General features: G+C 53.7%; 3 protein-coding genes across 4 annotated transcripts in view; 2 read left to right on the top strand and 1 right to left on the bottom strand.

Annotated features, from left to right (window-relative positions):
* SWI5 (SWI5 homologous recombination repair protein) overlaps window positions 1-2,543 on the top strand; it is a 4,288-nt gene extending 1,745 nt beyond the window's left edge. Inside the window, exons 4-6 of the mRNA XM_035341944.1 lie at window positions 65-186; window positions 1,318-1,412; window positions 1,835-2,543. Coding sequence (XP_035197835.1) covers window positions 65-186; window positions 1,318-1,412; window positions 1,835-1,899 — 282 coding nt within the window. The 3' untranslated portion in view covers window positions 1,900-2,543. The remainder of the gene's footprint in view (window positions 1-64; window positions 187-1,317; window positions 1,413-1,834) is intronic.
* A 772-nt stretch (window positions 2,544-3,315) lies between these two features.
* TRUB2 (TruB pseudouridine synthase family member 2) lies at window positions 3,316-7,858 on the bottom strand. 2 transcript variants are annotated; one of them, XM_035341237.1, is made up of 9 exons: window positions 7,660-7,857; window positions 7,423-7,548; window positions 7,273-7,347; window positions 6,833-6,894; window positions 6,442-6,523; window positions 5,791-5,863; window positions 5,196-5,332; window positions 4,314-4,585; window positions 3,316-4,282 (listed from the first exon to the last, which is right to left on the bottom strand). In XM_035341237.1, the coding sequence occupies exons 1-9, from the start codon at window positions 7,754-7,756 to the stop codon at window positions 4,250-4,252; spliced, it is 957 nt and encodes a 318-aa protein (XP_035197128.1). In that variant the 5' UTR covers window positions 7,757-7,857; the 3' UTR covers window positions 3,316-4,249. The 2 variants fall into 2 exon arrangements, with proteins under 2 accessions (XP_035197128.1, XP_035197129.1); XM_035341238.1 differs by lacking the exon at window positions 3,316-4,282 and having other exon boundaries at window positions 4,299-4,585; window positions 7,660-7,858.
* Window positions 7,809-13,453, top strand: COQ4 (coenzyme Q4). Its single transcript, XM_035341239.1, has 7 exons — window positions 7,809-7,942; window positions 8,031-8,222; window positions 8,671-8,767; window positions 10,355-10,457; window positions 10,780-10,909; window positions 11,612-11,705; window positions 12,132-13,453. Exons 1-7 carry the CDS (start codon window positions 7,879-7,881, stop codon window positions 12,292-12,294), a joined length of 843 nt encoding a protein of 280 aa, XP_035197130.1. The 5' UTR covers window positions 7,809-7,878; the 3' UTR covers window positions 12,295-13,453.
* The last annotated feature ends 1,768 nt before the right edge of the window (window positions 13,454-15,221 follow it).

Genomic DNA, 15,221 nt, shown 5'->3' with positions numbered 1-15,221 from the left:
CTGTGTGTCCGGCTGTGTCTCTGCCTGCCTGTGTGTCCGGCTGTGTCCGTATGTGTGCCCCCAGGTCCCAGCCCCAGCCTCCTGCCGCCCTCCCGGGGCCACCGGAGAAGCCCTGCACCATGAGATCGAGGAGCTGCGACAGAGGGAGCTCGCTCTGGACCAGGAAATTGCCCAGCTGATGTCCGAGTATGTCCTCGGGAGTGCGATGGCTCCCTTGTTTTGGGTTTAAAGCGTGGTGTGGTCAGGTTAATCAGATCTAAAAGGGGTCTGGGGTGGTGCCGCATTGTCCCGGTGCTGCTCAGTGTTGGTTACAGCGCTGGTTTGAATTGCAGGCCTGTTAAAGACAGCAGGGGATTCTTCACTGTTCCATTTGGTAGAGGAAAACAAGCTCTACTTAGAGCTTGGCTAAGGAAATTTTAACTTTGCCTCGAAAGTTGCTGAAGGAATTATGTGTGAGTTGGAGATGAATACTTCTAACTGTCACAGTACCCCAGGATGTCATGCCACCAAAAGTGCTTGTTCACATGAGGCTTAAAACTGCGATCGTGCCCTGTGTGGCCTGCCGCATCTAGTCCTGGATAAGTTTCCTTTGTTTTTCTGTCTTGGAGCAATGTTCACTTGTTCTATGTGTAAAGTGAGTGGGTTAAAGCTTAGTGCTCAGGAAACAGTTTCCAGGCAGGCACGTGGCCCGAAGCCCACTTTGGCACGATAGGCTCCAAGTACAGCACCGTGCAGCTGTTTTATTGTTATTTCTTGTGGCAGCTGCTTATTAGCAGCTGTTTTGAGAGGGGAAAAAAAAACAGCTTTTTTTTTTTTTTAAGAGATGGGATCGCTCTAGGTTAATTTTTGTGAAGGAGCGATGCTTTCTGTTGTGATGTATGGTGCATAAAATGGAAATGATGGAAGCAACGGAGTCTGTTCAAAAAGCTTCGGTTTGATTACTTTTTAACTTATCCTCAAGAATGAACAGATTTTATTATTATTATTATTATTTATTTTTCCAAATTAGAGACCCCTATAAAGTGAGTTCAACACACCTTATTCCTACTTCTACTTGATTCTAGAACTAGGATGGATTTCTTTGCTTTGTTTTGTTTGAGAAGCTTTGATACAGAAAAACCCTTAAAATAAGGATCTGCGCATTTGTAGATTTCATATTTAGCTTTCAGCAACGGCTTTCTGCCTTCAGATTCCGCTTCTGATGCGCCAGGTGTGGGTATCTCAGATATCCTTACGTTTGTTCAGCAGTGGCAGCGCTTACCGTGCGGCAGCAGCAATCCCTCTGTGTCACTTTTGATCTTTTTGGCTTCGTTACAGAGGCTACCGCCTGGAGGAGTTGGAGGAACACATCGCTCTGCTCCACGAGTATAATGATATTAAAGATGCCGGACAGATGCTGCTGGGCAAGTTGGGTAAGGAAGAAAAGGCTACGGAAGAACTCCTTACCAAGTCTTTTTGTGTAAGCAGATGCTGTGACAGCATGAAGGCAGAGCTTGTTTTAAAAACTCTTCAATTTTAGGCTTACATTTACAAAGCGCTTGTGCAAGCACAAATGCTACTCTTGCTATTTTCTTGGAATGTTCTTAGAACCGATTCCAATTAGGACTTAGAATATATGAAATAATTGGCATCTAGAGGTATTTTAGTCCACGTGTGGATTACTGAAATTTGGTAAGTCTTGCTAATTTCTGTTGGCTTTGTCGTTCGTGCGCTTTAAAACAAATAGCGGGGCAAGCAAGGGGCGTAGCTGCAAAATCTTTGATTGGTTTCTTAGCTATGGGAAGTTCTATGGTTTTTTCCTTATTTAATGAAATCACTGGTATTTATTTTCTAGCTGTTATCCGAGGGGTTACTACAAAGCAGCTGTACCCTGAATATGATTTGGAGCTCAGTGACTAGCAGTGAACCAGAAGACTGCCGTATCCTGCAAAGCTGACTGTTACTGGCCCGCTTTGAGCTGTCACTCCTGTTTAGAACCAGCACAAAGTTGCCTCAGATGTGTGTGTAAAATTTCAGGAGCGCTGTTAACAGCCTTGTTCTAAGAGGCTTTGGAATGCCAAATTATTCATCTCAACTGGTTCCTGCTTGTGGGAAGGGGTGTTGGAGATGGGGACTCTGGGTAAATTTGGTTTTATATGCTACCCGACCAACGCTATTTTTATTTCTTATTGGAAATGTAATTCAAGGTTGGTGCTAAGACTGTTCCCATCGAGCTTTTGTTTCTCTTCAACATCCAGGGTCTGTTTGGGTCCAATCTGCAGGTGGAAGCAGCTACTGCTGAATGGACAGAGGAAGTGAGGGCGTACGAATGCGCAATGTAGTAGCTGCTTTGAAGGAAAAGAGAAACCCTCTGAAACAGTGAGGGTAGAAGGTCAAAGTTGTTTGGTTTTGTTTTGCTTTTTAGGATTGGATCTGGAGAAGTCTTGAGTGTTTTATGTTTTTGTACTTCACCGCTCAGGTATCTAGAGATTTTTGTATTGATTCTATAGTAAAAGGTGAAGTTGTCCTGAACTATCCAGTCTGAATAAAGCAGCTCTCACATCTCTCAGTAATTCACTTTAAGAGCATGGGAAACATGAAATGAACTTGGGAACAAATCCTGAAAAAATGCTCTAAGACAACTTGGAGATCTATTATTCAAATATTTTCTGAGGACTCTTCGTGGAGACAGGGTGACAGTAACAGGCAGGGGCAGAACTCCCTTAACTCGCTTCTAAATGCAGTCACAGCACAAGGGAGCGGTGTCCTAAACGCAGAACTGTGTTGAGAGCGTGAATGTTTCAGTGTCAGGTGCTAGGACTGAGGGTGACTGTACAGCCTAAATCTGGCTACTTCGTGCAGTTCTAGGAGCACTGATGCAGCTGTAGCTGTGCCGGCGTTCTGCCAGCTCCAAAACTCACGCTTCTGCACTGCCGGTTTACGCTTCAGTTAGCACAAGACAGCCGTCAGTGGAAGGTGTCCTGATCTGAGCCCGTTGTCCACGCCGGATGAATGTGTGCAAAACCAAGCAGCTAAGAGCAAACTGCCCTTGGTGAGTCTGCAGCAAGCACAGGAGCGTGCCACGTGGCGGCAGCTGTGCTCCACGGCTGCCTTGGCTGCTAGTTGCAGTGCAGGGAGAGCCAGAACAATGGGAAGATTCCAGGGTTTGAGTTAATGACTTCAGGGATGCTTCAGGCCTGGACTCTACTACTCAGATGCTGCCTCATGGCCCCTCTTAGTGCTCCTCCCAGAGCTGCTCCTTATACTTTAAGGGCTACCTTGAGGATAAAATATGCTCACCTTTACCCAAATCCAGCAGAGGAAAATAAAACCTTCTATTGCTTTCTAAGGTTTATAAATCTCTAGAAATAAGCAAGTCTGTAGCTGGGAAAACACTGCAGGTTGTAACAGCAAGCATATCTTCAGAATTTTCATTTAAACTTACAAAGCTTATTTCTGCTAAGTCCAGTCCATATATAATGAGCTAATAGAGAACAACTGGTGTTACAGAACTTTGGTTCATGGCAGAGCAGTACACGCTGTCTGCAGGCAGCTGCTGAAGGGCAGGGTACCACAGACCCCTGAATACCTTTGGTACTTCAGTCAAAAATGAAAAAAGCTCTTTTTTTTTTTACTGAATCAGTGTGCTTTGTAAGTGCTACACCCTGTAACAGTCTCTTTCCCCTTGGGTCACTTTCAGTTTTATTCTTACGTTTAAATCATCTTTGTATCAGTCCTCCACAAGCCTCTTCCCCCCCCCCCCCCACACCTACTCTGTGTTATAACCATTTCCCTGTGTTGCTTCAAGTAAGCTGTGTTTTCACCTGCACTGCCTTCTTCTAATTTAATTTTGGGCTCTTGTGTCTGAAAGTGGGGCTAATGCAAGGAAAACACTCCTGCGACGAGAACATGGGGGAAAATAAAAATTCGTGCAGTAGCTAAGTTATGCTGCTGGTTGCAAGGAACAAACAGATCTGTGCAATCAAGGGAATACGGCTCTGTAAGACGCTGTCTGTAGTTCCTGCTGCTAAACAGTTTGGGAATGGGTTTCTATATCCCATGGCAACCTAATAATCCTGAAGTCAACAGGAATTTTGGCACAGCTAACTCCTCTTAATGAACTGTTTGCAATGCTTAAAAAAAAATGATACAGCCTGTCAATGAAAAAAAATGCCTCTCTGATTAAAGTCATCTCAAGGCAAGGGTGGAAGTGAACTGCAATTAACCTCTTTCCTTCTGCTGTCCATCATTCTGTCAGCGTGCAGCTCCGTTATTGTGCCACAGAGATTGCTTGTGGATGTTCCTTCCATAGCGCACGCTCAGCTGTCAGCAGCGCGGGCCATCTCAGCAGCCATCTTATGAACGCTTTTATCCTGATGGCCCAGTGTTTTCTCCAGCTCCTCTCTCACTTTAAGCTGACAGTCCGAAATTGCATTCCGTATGCTCTGCAGGTTCCACTGCGTTCTCAGGAGCGCGTCGTCCAGTGTGAAAACACCATCGCGTATTCTTCGCACTTGTGTGCACACAGCACAGGATTTCAGCTCCAGACCAATCTCGTGAACTATTTTCCGGAGGTACTGCTGAGTCTCATGCACGCAGTGGATTTCTGGAAGGTCAGAGAGATTCCTTTAGAACCGGCAAAGAGATGGCACGAGCTCAGACCTTGTCTGTAAACGCAGACAAGCCTTAGGCTGAAAGAAGCAATTCAGTAGTATAGACTGATACAGCACAGGTTGATTATGATTGTGTGGAATACTGCAGGATATCCTTGGTCCTCCAGAAATGAATATTTTAGAAAACAAACCCACGGATACAGAAGAATCATGTAGAGGTTTACCTATTTTGAAGTCGATAGGAAGTAATAACTATTTCTTGTAATAAGAGAAAAATGATGTGTGAGGAATAGGAGGCAACCTACAGAAAAGCAAACCATGCTTAAACACCCTCCCACGTCCCCTGAGCCACGTTACACTAAAATACTGGTATAAGGAAGGACTTTGTCCCACAGGTATGTACTTTGTGAGATTTCTTGCCTCAGTCTAAGATCCTTTTGATCTTGGAAGCTCCAAATCACCAAACTCTACAGTGATTGCTAGTTGATACAAGCGTTCCCACCGATTCATTTTGCATTGTTACTAACAAGACAGTGAATTTTACCGATGTATTTGCCATGATATATACTCAGACATCCCCAGTGCAGGTTGTACCAGTCCTACCTAGCTGGAATTCTGGAAGCGCAAGCTGGAGGCATCGGATTGCTGTGATGATCGGTGGGCTCTTTCCCATGGGGCGAATCAAACCATTGACGGCCAGCTCATACGCCTCTTGTGTTTTCATATCAATGTTAGAATGCCTGGGAAAGGAAAAAAAGAGCAGAGCAGACACTGAGTACTTATTTTCAGTGGGATTCAAAATATACCCACTCCCAATTAAGGCAGAGCTGTGCTAGTTATTATTAAAACTGCCTATGCGTTAAGTTTTTGCATAATTTCAATGCTATGCGATGTGTACTGCCAGTAGTGTTGCGCAGTTTAGGAGGGAGGTGCCTGGTCACGTCTACGAGATATTTTTGTAGGTCCTGCTGTAGCTAATAGGTCCTAAAATAGCTGGAGATTTCAGAACACAAAAGGGACACTTAACTGCTGCCTCCAACCAGAGTGCAGAGTGCTCCAAGTAACTTCTGTCTGTTCTTGTTTAGCACTCCAACCTTTAAAGGCTTCGATTATGGTAAACAAAGTCACGTCATTTCTTTTAAAGATCAGCAAATGGCAGTCATAGCAGGGCAACTGCATTTCCCCACTGGATACGTACATCAGCAGGGCCTTATGATTCGTTCCTTGAATGACAGCGAGAATCCGTTCCAGCTTCTCCCTTGTGATATGATCTGCAAATATTAAGGTAGAAACAAAGTCTCAATTATCCATCCAGAAACTGGAAAGACAGCAGTCTGAAATGTGCCATCAGGGTATTACCATCCCTTTGGCAAGCAGTTACATCTAAATGGGCTGATGAGAACCGCTGAGAGGTGGCTTTAGCAGGGCAGAGTCAACTCTACTCGCTGTACCACGCTAATGCGCAAAGCAGCACAGCACTGCACTGCAAAGGAAGAATCATTTTTCTTAATTGATTTCAAGATGTTGGCTCCAGTTCCTCCTATCAAGTGTTTAAGGATTCTCATTCAGCAAAAGCTTCCAACCGCTATCTGTAGACATGATTTATGGAGCGGTCTGGGTCTCACCCACAGCAACCACTGTGCTCAGGACTCAGACTGGCTTTGTATTTATTGCAGTTGTATTCAGCACAGGTGGACTAAGACGTCTGCAGCATGTGGGCTGCATGCATAAACCATGACTGGAAAGCATTTAGGGCATACCTTTTATCATTGTGCAAGTTACCTGGTTGGATTCGGTTGGAATGCTATTTGTTTTGTTGGTTTTTAAGCGTATTGACTCAGTTCCTTACCAAATGTTGCCTTCTCTACCAGCTTCCCGGTGTCCGAGAAGTCCTCAGTAGCTTTACCAAACAGCCCACCAACGGTGTAAACCTTCAAGAAGAGCAAAGAGCGTGATTTATCAAGGAAAGACTGAGCAATGGAGTAGCAATACTGTACTGTGCAGCTGGCAGAAAGTGCAAGCTGCTACAAGGTTGGACAAAAAAATACCTGTGTCCTCCACACATAGGGCCATACGTGGATACTCACATGAAAGATGAAATTCTGGACCCAGAAAAGCTCTGAGACGTGTTGGTGGGTTTGAGACTCAGAATCTGCCACAAGGCCAGCGGGGGCACTGGGCAGGGGTCAGGTGTGGCATTGTACTGAGGTGTTCTGAGCCCAGCCAGGGCTGCCACCTACCTTGGTCAGGTGGCAGTGGTACCGATCCGTGAGCAGCTTGTTCCCATGGCCTACGCCAAGCACTGAAACGCAGGAGAGAGGGGCACGCGTTATTCACCCTCACCTGCATTTAGGCAGCATTGCACAATCAACGACACTTTTCTTCCCCTCCGGACATAGCCACGTCTCCTTAAAAGCTGTGCCTGAGAAAAATGGCAGGACTACCGGGCATAACTAAGGGTGCCACACGGCAGAGCTCGGTGTCTCAGTAAGCTGCGTGCTGCCTCAGTGGGGTCGCAGCCCACTGCTATGCCAGCACTCCCAGCATCCCATGAACCATTTTCCCCATGTTTAAGCATTTTTATTTCCCCCTGGGTTGTGAGGCGTGGGGGTACAGCCCCGCCCCACCCCAGCCGTCGCCACCTGCTCTCCCCCCACCCTCGCAGCGGGCAGGGACCCACCGAAGACTCCGGAGGCCTTCACGTCCAGCCGGTGCCCAGCGCCGACCTTCAGCTGCGTGAACCGGGGGCCTCGGACTGCGAAGGGAAGAAGCAGCGTCAGGACGGCCCCGCCACCCTCCCGGCATCCCCACCCCGACCCCAGACCCTTACCGAGGGGGTGCTCGGCCAGCACCGGCACCCACGCGGGCACCAAGCCCGGCGCCCCACCGGCACCGGGGGCTGCGGGCAGGAAGCGGATGCGCTGCCTCGGGGGGGGCGGCGGGGCCTCGTTCAGCTCTGCCAACACACCAGGGGGGAGTAAGGAAGGGGGAGAAGAGCCGGGAACCCCCCAGGAGGGTCCCGGTTCCCCTCGGGCATCCCCCTCCGCGCCGCCCCCCCCCAGCTCACCGCGCAGCAGCCGCGTCCGCACCGTGTCCCGGACGCGGCACCACGACACCCCCGGGGGCTTGTAGACGGCGAAAAGCCCGGCGGGGGTGGCCGCCATGCCGTGCTGGGCCGGGCCGGGCCGTGCCGGGCCGTGCCGAGCCGTGCCGGGCCGTGCCGAGCCGTGCCGGGCCGTGCCACCCGCTCCGCCCCGCCAGCCTCTTCCGGGGCGGGGGACGCGGCATGCTGCGGCGGGCGGCGGCGGTCGTGGGGGTCCCGCTGCTGCGGGCGGCCCCCGGTGGCCCAGGTAAGCGCCCCCCGCCCCTGCCCGTGCCCGCGGCCACGGAGAGCCCGGGGAGGCCCCGCCGGGCCCTGAGCCCCGCCGCTGTCCGCAGGCAGAGCCGGGCTGAGCAGCGGCAGGCCCTGGGCCGAGCGGCGGGAGGAGGAAGATGAGGACGAGGAGATGGAGGTGGAGGCGGAGGGGGGCTTCCCGCTGTACCCCGGGCACATCCCCACCAGCCCGCTGCAGAAGGCGCTGCTGGCTGCCGGCTCGGCGCTGGCGGCCCTCCGGGACCCCTACAGGCACGGTAAGGTGGGCGCCGGGGGCTCCCCCTGCCCACGACCCCCGGTAACTCCCCACAAATCCTACCCCGAGCCCCCCGTCCCCTGGTTGGTGCTCGGGGGACATTATCCCTTCTCCCGTCTGAGAAAGGCACAATGCAGGGGTAGGGCCTGGCATGGGGCTGTGGAAGGGGGTGAGGGGTCCCCACCACCCCCAGCGGTCTCCTCCTGGCCCCTGCGGTGCCACCAGCCCCATCCCGCTCCCTGTCCTCCCAGCCGACAGTGAGGAGGAGCAGCCCCAAGGCCGAAGATCCTCGCTGATCAGGGCTTTTCTTTGCCACAAGCTCCCTGCGTGATCCTGGCTGCGGGGATCGTTGACCCATTTCCTCACCTGCCGACCGAGGGTGGCCGGGTGGCACAAGACCGAGCACGCGTGCCCACCGCTCGTGTGTCACTGCCCGCTCTCTCTTGCAGACATGGTGGCAGTCCTCGGGGAGACCACAGGCTGCCTGGCCCTGCCGAATCTGCGAGACAAGATGAAACACCATCCTGAAGGTTACCGCATCCTCCAGTGCGTCCCTCCGCATCCACATCTGTCCCTGTCCCACGTCCATCTGCCCGTCCTTCCACCTCTCCCTCCCTGCTGTGGGTTGGGGTGAGGACGGAGGTCACCGCCGAGCCCATTCCTTGGGGCCTGTAAAGGAAGAGCCCCGTGCTCCCCGGCCTGCCAGGGACACAGGCGTTTTGTTAGCTCCCAGCCTCCAGGTTGCTGATTTTGCTTTATTTTTAACGATCGCAGGAGCCCTGTGGCAGGTCCGGGGGCAGCAGCGCAGAAGCCCCTGGGCCCTGTTTCAGCACTGCTGTCTGTTCTGCTTCGCTACTGTCACTGGCAGGTGCTGTCTCTTCTAGCTGCTCTGAGATCCACGGACGTGGTGGGTTTTCTCCCCTGTGCCTGCTGCTGCATCTCCTTTCTTCAGAGGCTCCATCTCCCCTGGTCTGCCTTCTCCTTGGGCACCTCCGTACTTTTTTCCAGGCGCCCACGGCATCTCCCTAAGCTGTGAAATGAGGCCCCTTGTCTTCCTCAATCAGACTTGATTGCTTTTGCTTCCATGTCTACAGGGACTCATCGAGCGCGACAAGGCTCAGGAGCAGGAGGGATTTAATAAGTCTCTTATTAACCACGATCTTACTGCTCGTTTGCTTTCCTTCCCCCCGCTTCTCGTTACTCGTCACGCCTGCCAGTTGGGTGTTGTTCCACGAAGTGGCCGGGGAAGGCTGCCTCGTGTCGTGCGTTTGTGCAGAGCCTGATCCTGCCTGGGGCTCTGCACATCGACCCAGCAAAGCCCGCGGAGACCCAGAGAAACTGCCCGGAGCGAGGGCACAGCACAGACACCGAGGGCTGAGGAGAGACGATCCCACCCGTTCCTTGCCCTGCTGCTGCAGCAGGGATTTGTAGCAGTCTGATCTGTGCATGGGAGTGGTTTTTTTTTCAGTCCCCTAAGCTGATGAGGTCCCTTTGACACCAAATATATAAGGAAGTGTCTATAGCCAGGGTAAAGCTGGTGCAGGTCCTGCTTATCTCCCTGGCACCCCCACTCCAGGAGCTAAGCAGTTCCTGGATCCACTGCGAGGCTTGTTATCATGAGAAGAAATCGTCCTTTGCATGGAAATAAAAGGCTTTTGTTTAGTCCCAGGGCCGTGTGGTGCCTGTTTGCCAGCAACCTGGACAAGGAGACCTCTCCATGCGTGGCTGCCACGCGGCTGGCGATGAAAGCCCGAGCAGGAAAGAAATTAAACCTGCGTTTAGAACAAATTCCCTCCCCTCTCTGGGGCTGCTCCTTTGAAGTCCTGGCTGTTTTGCAGGGGCACTGAGGAGATCTGTTCCCGGGCCTGGCTGCCAGCCAGCACGGCGGCGGCTCGGTGAGGAGCAGACCGAGGTTCTTCCGACCAGAACTGCTGGAGGGGAGCGAGATGGGAGCTCCTAGTGCCAGGGCACGAGGAGTAGGGCTGGCCCCGCGGGGAGCACCCGGGGTCCACGCAAGGAAGATGCCCTGAGAGGGCAGAGGCAGGGATGGGGGTCTGCAGGTCCCCATTTCTCCAGGCCCCCCAGCTGTGGGGGTTTCACAGTGGGGCTCACTGACTTGCCTTTCCCTTTCAGGGAGCGGCCTCGCATCCGCCTCTCCACCCTGGACATGGAGCGGCTGCGGGGGCTGCCTGACGGCACGCTGGGCCGCGAATACGTCCGGTTTCTGGAGGATAACGTGAGTGGGGGGTTCATTAGGGTGCTAATAGGTCTCTTGGCAATCTGTGCCACTGATGAGCTTTAGAGGGAGATTAGAGCCGTAGAGAAACCTGTAGGGCACCCTCAGGAAATGAAGGGGATTAGTGGGATCTGCGAGGCTGGGATGTGGTGCTGGGTATGTCACGGGTGCTGTGCGGTCTGTGGGTTTTGTCTATGTCATTGACAGCCACATCATTAGGAGGTGGGAGACGTGCTGACGGGGAACATATGTTGATGTTTAACGACTGAGACCAGAAGCTTGAGCTCTGGAGGGGCTGAACCTCATGCCTTTGCCTTTACAGAAGGTTTCTCCGGACACCCGCATGCCAGCCAAGTTTGTTGATGACGAAGAGCTGGCGTATGTGATCCAGCGGTACCGGGAGGTTCACGACCTGATGCACACCCTCCTGGGCATGCCCACCAACATGCTGGGTGAGCAGCTGTGGGCTCGGCGGTCTGAGCTGCCCAGCAAACCCCGGTGATGGTGTGTGGCCACCAGCCGCTCCCAGGCACCAAACGGGCTGGGCCGGGCGGATTCCCTGATCCTTCAGCCCAGAGAGGCACGTGGGGAGGTTTGCAGTGTCACTGTCCTGCACCGAGAGAGCACAGGACATGCACCCTCTGTCACCCTGCAGGGCGATGCGCTGTTCGTGGGTGGGTGTTTGGTGCAGCACCGAGGGAGCGCTCTGTCACAAGCTCTGAGCGCTGGCAGAAGTGCCGGGGGTTCCTGGTTGTTCCTCAGCCCCGTGTCCTTTCCCCTCGTTTTGTGTCTGACTCAGTGGCATGTCACAAGCTGAGCCTTGCTGATGAGCCCGTGGGAACCAGCATTTCAGGTCTCTCAGGCAGGCTTTGGCTGAGACAGGACCGGGGTTGGAAATGGGCTTTCCCATGCTGAGACAGGGAGAGCTGTGCAGGGAGTCCTGCTTTAGCATCTCATTGCTAAGGGTCTGCAGGAATCCAGCCTGCTGGGAGGCCCTTCCCAAGCTGCTGGGGCACTGATGGCCCCGTGCTGATCTCCTGGGGGCGGCTGCTGGGCTGTCCCTGATGGGTAATGCAGGAGGGGGTTTGTCCTGGCATGGGATCATGCTCCCCGCCTGCGCCCCGCCTGCTCACTGCCTCCGTGCTTCCTCGCAGGCGAGGTCGTGGTGAAATGGTTCGAAGCCGTCCAGACAGGGCTGCCAATGTGCATCCTGGGAGCAGCGTTCGGCCCCGTCCGTCTCAACGCACGGTAGGCACCGACGAGGGAGGCTCTGCCCTTGGGGACGTGCCAGCCTTGGTGATGTTTTCAGCCCAGACTCTCCCGCGTGCTGTCAGCATCTTCTTTCCCCACCGCACCAGGCAGGAGGAGCGAGGCCCAGCCTGGCTGCTGCTGTTTGGAGCCAGCAGGACCCTTACGGTGCTGTCCCCTGATCCGGCACATCTGTTTTGGTGGCCCAGCACAGTGGGGGGTTGCATGTTAACCTGAGTTCTGGTTTTGGATTTGCTGCTGACTGTAACCCTCCCAGCTCGCTGTCCTGTTCGGTGCCTGAGTTTCCCCTATAAGATAAGCAAGGGGAATGCTAGAAGGGTAGAGGGGCACAGGGTTTGCATCTGCCTGGAACAGCGACTTGGAGGAGGAAACCAACACCAACATCTTCTGCATGCTTTGTTCCAGAAAACTGCAGGTCCTGGCTATGGAGCTGGTTCCCTGGGCGATTCGGAGCGGGCGCAATGCCAGCTGTATCCTGAACGTCTATTACGAGCAGCGCTGGGAGCAGAGCGTGGAGTCCCTGCGGGAGGAAATTGGCATCCTCCCACCCCCAGCTGTTCAAGTGTGAGAGTTCAAGCTACAGGGAGGGGACGGGGGATCCCCCGTTGGCAGACAGCAACCGCTCCCCTGCAGCACTCCACCTCCTCCTGCCATGCGAGCCCCGTGTGGCTCTGCCACCAGCTGCCCCTGTCCCAGGGCTGAGTTTTCTCCTGTCAAGAGCTGGCACTCTCCTGGTTTTAGAGGCCACGCTGCATCTCCCCCTGCCATGACAAAACCTGACCCTTTGTGCTGTTTGTAATTTGGTGGAGAGATGGCAAGTCCTGCTGTGCTTTTGCCAGCTGAGTTTGGCTGCTCAGGTCCTGCTGGCAGCAGCACTCTGGAACTGATGCTCTGAAATGCTGGGATGGGAAGGGAGCAGAGCTGGCTCAGAGCAAATCACCACTTTGGTGCTCTGCAGCTCTAATGCTGGACAGGTAAATCAGGTCAATCCTTCCTGCCTCCCTCCTGGAGGTTTAAAGCCAGATGTTAGTGCTGTGTCAGAGCTAAACCTGTGATCTGCAGAGCAGCCCAGGGGCAGGTTTGGTGTGCGCAGCAGCCGTGCTGGTGCCCAGCTCTGCTCCCATGGTGGATCAATACAGCTGTGTCACCACGCCGTGAGCACTCAGTGCCCCTGGGAGCAGCTCGGCAGTGCTCAGGGAGCTCTTTCAGACACGGCTCATGCCCTGGCACGCAGGGAGAACATCGGTGTCCTGGTGCAGTGTGCTGTGGCCCAGGGCAAGGTGGCTCAGCCTGGCTCCTCTTTCCTCTCTAGAAGCAGGCGGGGAAATACCTCTGGATGTTATCCCTGCTGGATCTGCTGTTGGAGAGATCCCAGACTGCCGCTGGTCTCCCTGTAGTCCCTCCCCATCAAAAATGTGAAATCTGCATGATTGTACTGGGTTTTCAGTAGGAGTTGTTCCCCTCTTAGACAACGAAATGGTGTGATTGGGAATCAGGGGCTAAATCCTGGGAGAGCAGGAACGGAGGCTGCTGGGGTGGTTTGTGCTGGGCTGTCTGGGAGCTGATTGCTGTGTGGGTTAATTAAACAGCCACCCAGACTGCCAGTGGCTGGATTGCAGAGCTGTGAAATGCTACGGCAGAGAGCCACAAGGCAGGTGGGTCTTTGTACATGGAGGCTTGCTGTTGAAATTCCTTCTCGCTTAATAAAATCTGTGGTGGAGCCCGTGGTTCGTTATCCCTGTCCTTCCACTCGCCCTCCCCACCTCTCCATCTGACGGGGAGCTCTGACGTGGGTCTCTCATTGTCTGTGGTAGTGGCAAAGGCAAGTGGCCAGGCACACATCCTCACGGGGGACAGGGGCATGAAGCAAGCTGTGGGCTGGGGCTGCCACAAGGCCCGGTCCTCTGCAAATCCCCCATCCCGCTCCTGGAGCAGCCTCGTTGCAGCTGGACTTTGCACGTGGAGCTGGGCAGGGGAAGAACCAGGGCTGCATTTAGAGGCAAGCCCAGAGGGACGGGCTTGCTTTCCATTGGGACTCCCCATTTTTAACCCTGGCTCTGACGAGGCCCCTCTGAAGCGGGTGCTACCACCAGCACGTGGGCTGCAGCCGCTGCGAGCAGCAGGGCAGAGGGCTGAGACCCCACAGCATCACGGGGAGGACTTGGCCGCGAGTCACCCACAGCGCTGGGGCAAAGGGGATGTGCCGGCGCCGCTGCCCCCAGGTGCACCCACGCAGCAGGGAGTTCCTGTCCCTAACAAAAACACTAAGTCCCGATTCTGAGATAGTTTCTTGTAATTTACAAAATAGTCCCCTGGATTTTAAAGTCCTATTTCAAGCAGATAATAAAGGATATTTTATAAACATATAGAGTGAGTGGGAGTTGTCGTTTCATACCAGTCACGGTGAAAGGAGCGATTAGCCCTAAAACCGTACCCAGAAACATGCTTTTCTGCATCAGAAACGTGTTGGGGTTTTGAGGCAGTTAAACTGAAGGGAAGAAGAGATTCACCTCTTCCAGAAAGCCACGAGCAGTGACCAAGAAGCGCAGGAAATGATGCTCCCAAAGAGCATTTGGCCACAGGTCAGACGGACAGAGGCCTGCCCGCCATGCTCACACAGCACTGGGCTGCGGGTCGCCTGCTGGGCCGGTGCCAGGGCTGCACAAATAGCACGTAATATAATTTTAAACTGCATCTGTTCAGCTGCATCACTTAAGTGCCACCGTGGCTCCTGCTGGCCTTTACCATTGCTTTTCCTATCTGTAAGAATAAAGGCATGATGTAAGCAGGGAGGATTTTGGCAGGCCAGGCACAAGCCATACAAAACTGTGTGGTTTTTAGGTTGTATCTGCTGCATACAAGCGGCAGCTCCGCTACCACTGCCAGCACGGGGCTGCCTGGGGACGCTGTACCCCAAATACCGGTACCCGACACTGAAGGGGGTGACACCGCTGCTGAACCGCGTGCTGCCCCACAACGGGTGCATGTTTATTAACCCAAGGGAAGGGCCCAAAAAGCTCCTTCCCCGGCTCATTCCCACACAGTTCCAATAGCAGTGGCACGGCTGGTGCCAAAGGACACGCGGTGCCCTCAGCTTCAGACACCATGTGGCCCCAAACACGGCCCGGCCCCGCAGGCCAGCCCGTGGGACAGCGGCCTGCCCGGTTTCGAGGCAGTCAGGCAGCTTCGCCTGTCAGCCTCCCGGTTTTGCCACATCACCGTACTGGAGGGTTTTGTCGGTTTTTGTTGTGTGGGTTGTTGGTTTTTTTTTTGAGGGGTGATGACGGAATCAGAAATACGCCAGGAATCCTGCGCTAGTGGCTGCTGCCGATTTGCTGCCTGCTCTGAAGCGTCAGGGCGGTTTGTCGTTACGTCCGGACACGGAGAGGATTATTTTAATCCCGAATGGGAGACAAAGCCACGGAACCAGTGCGGGGATCCACCTCCGGGCCTGGAATAGCCTCGTCCTCCGGCATCCGGCCCACATCTGTCCAG

This window comes from Oxyura jamaicensis, chromosome 17 (genome assembly GCF_011077185.1).
Source record: "Oxyura jamaicensis isolate SHBP4307 breed ruddy duck chromosome 17, BPBGC_Ojam_1.0, whole genome shotgun sequence".
Lineage (NCBI taxonomy): Eukaryota > Metazoa > Chordata > Aves > Anseriformes > Anatidae > Oxyura > Oxyura jamaicensis.
This window is presented reverse-complemented; position numbering and strand designations above follow the sequence as displayed.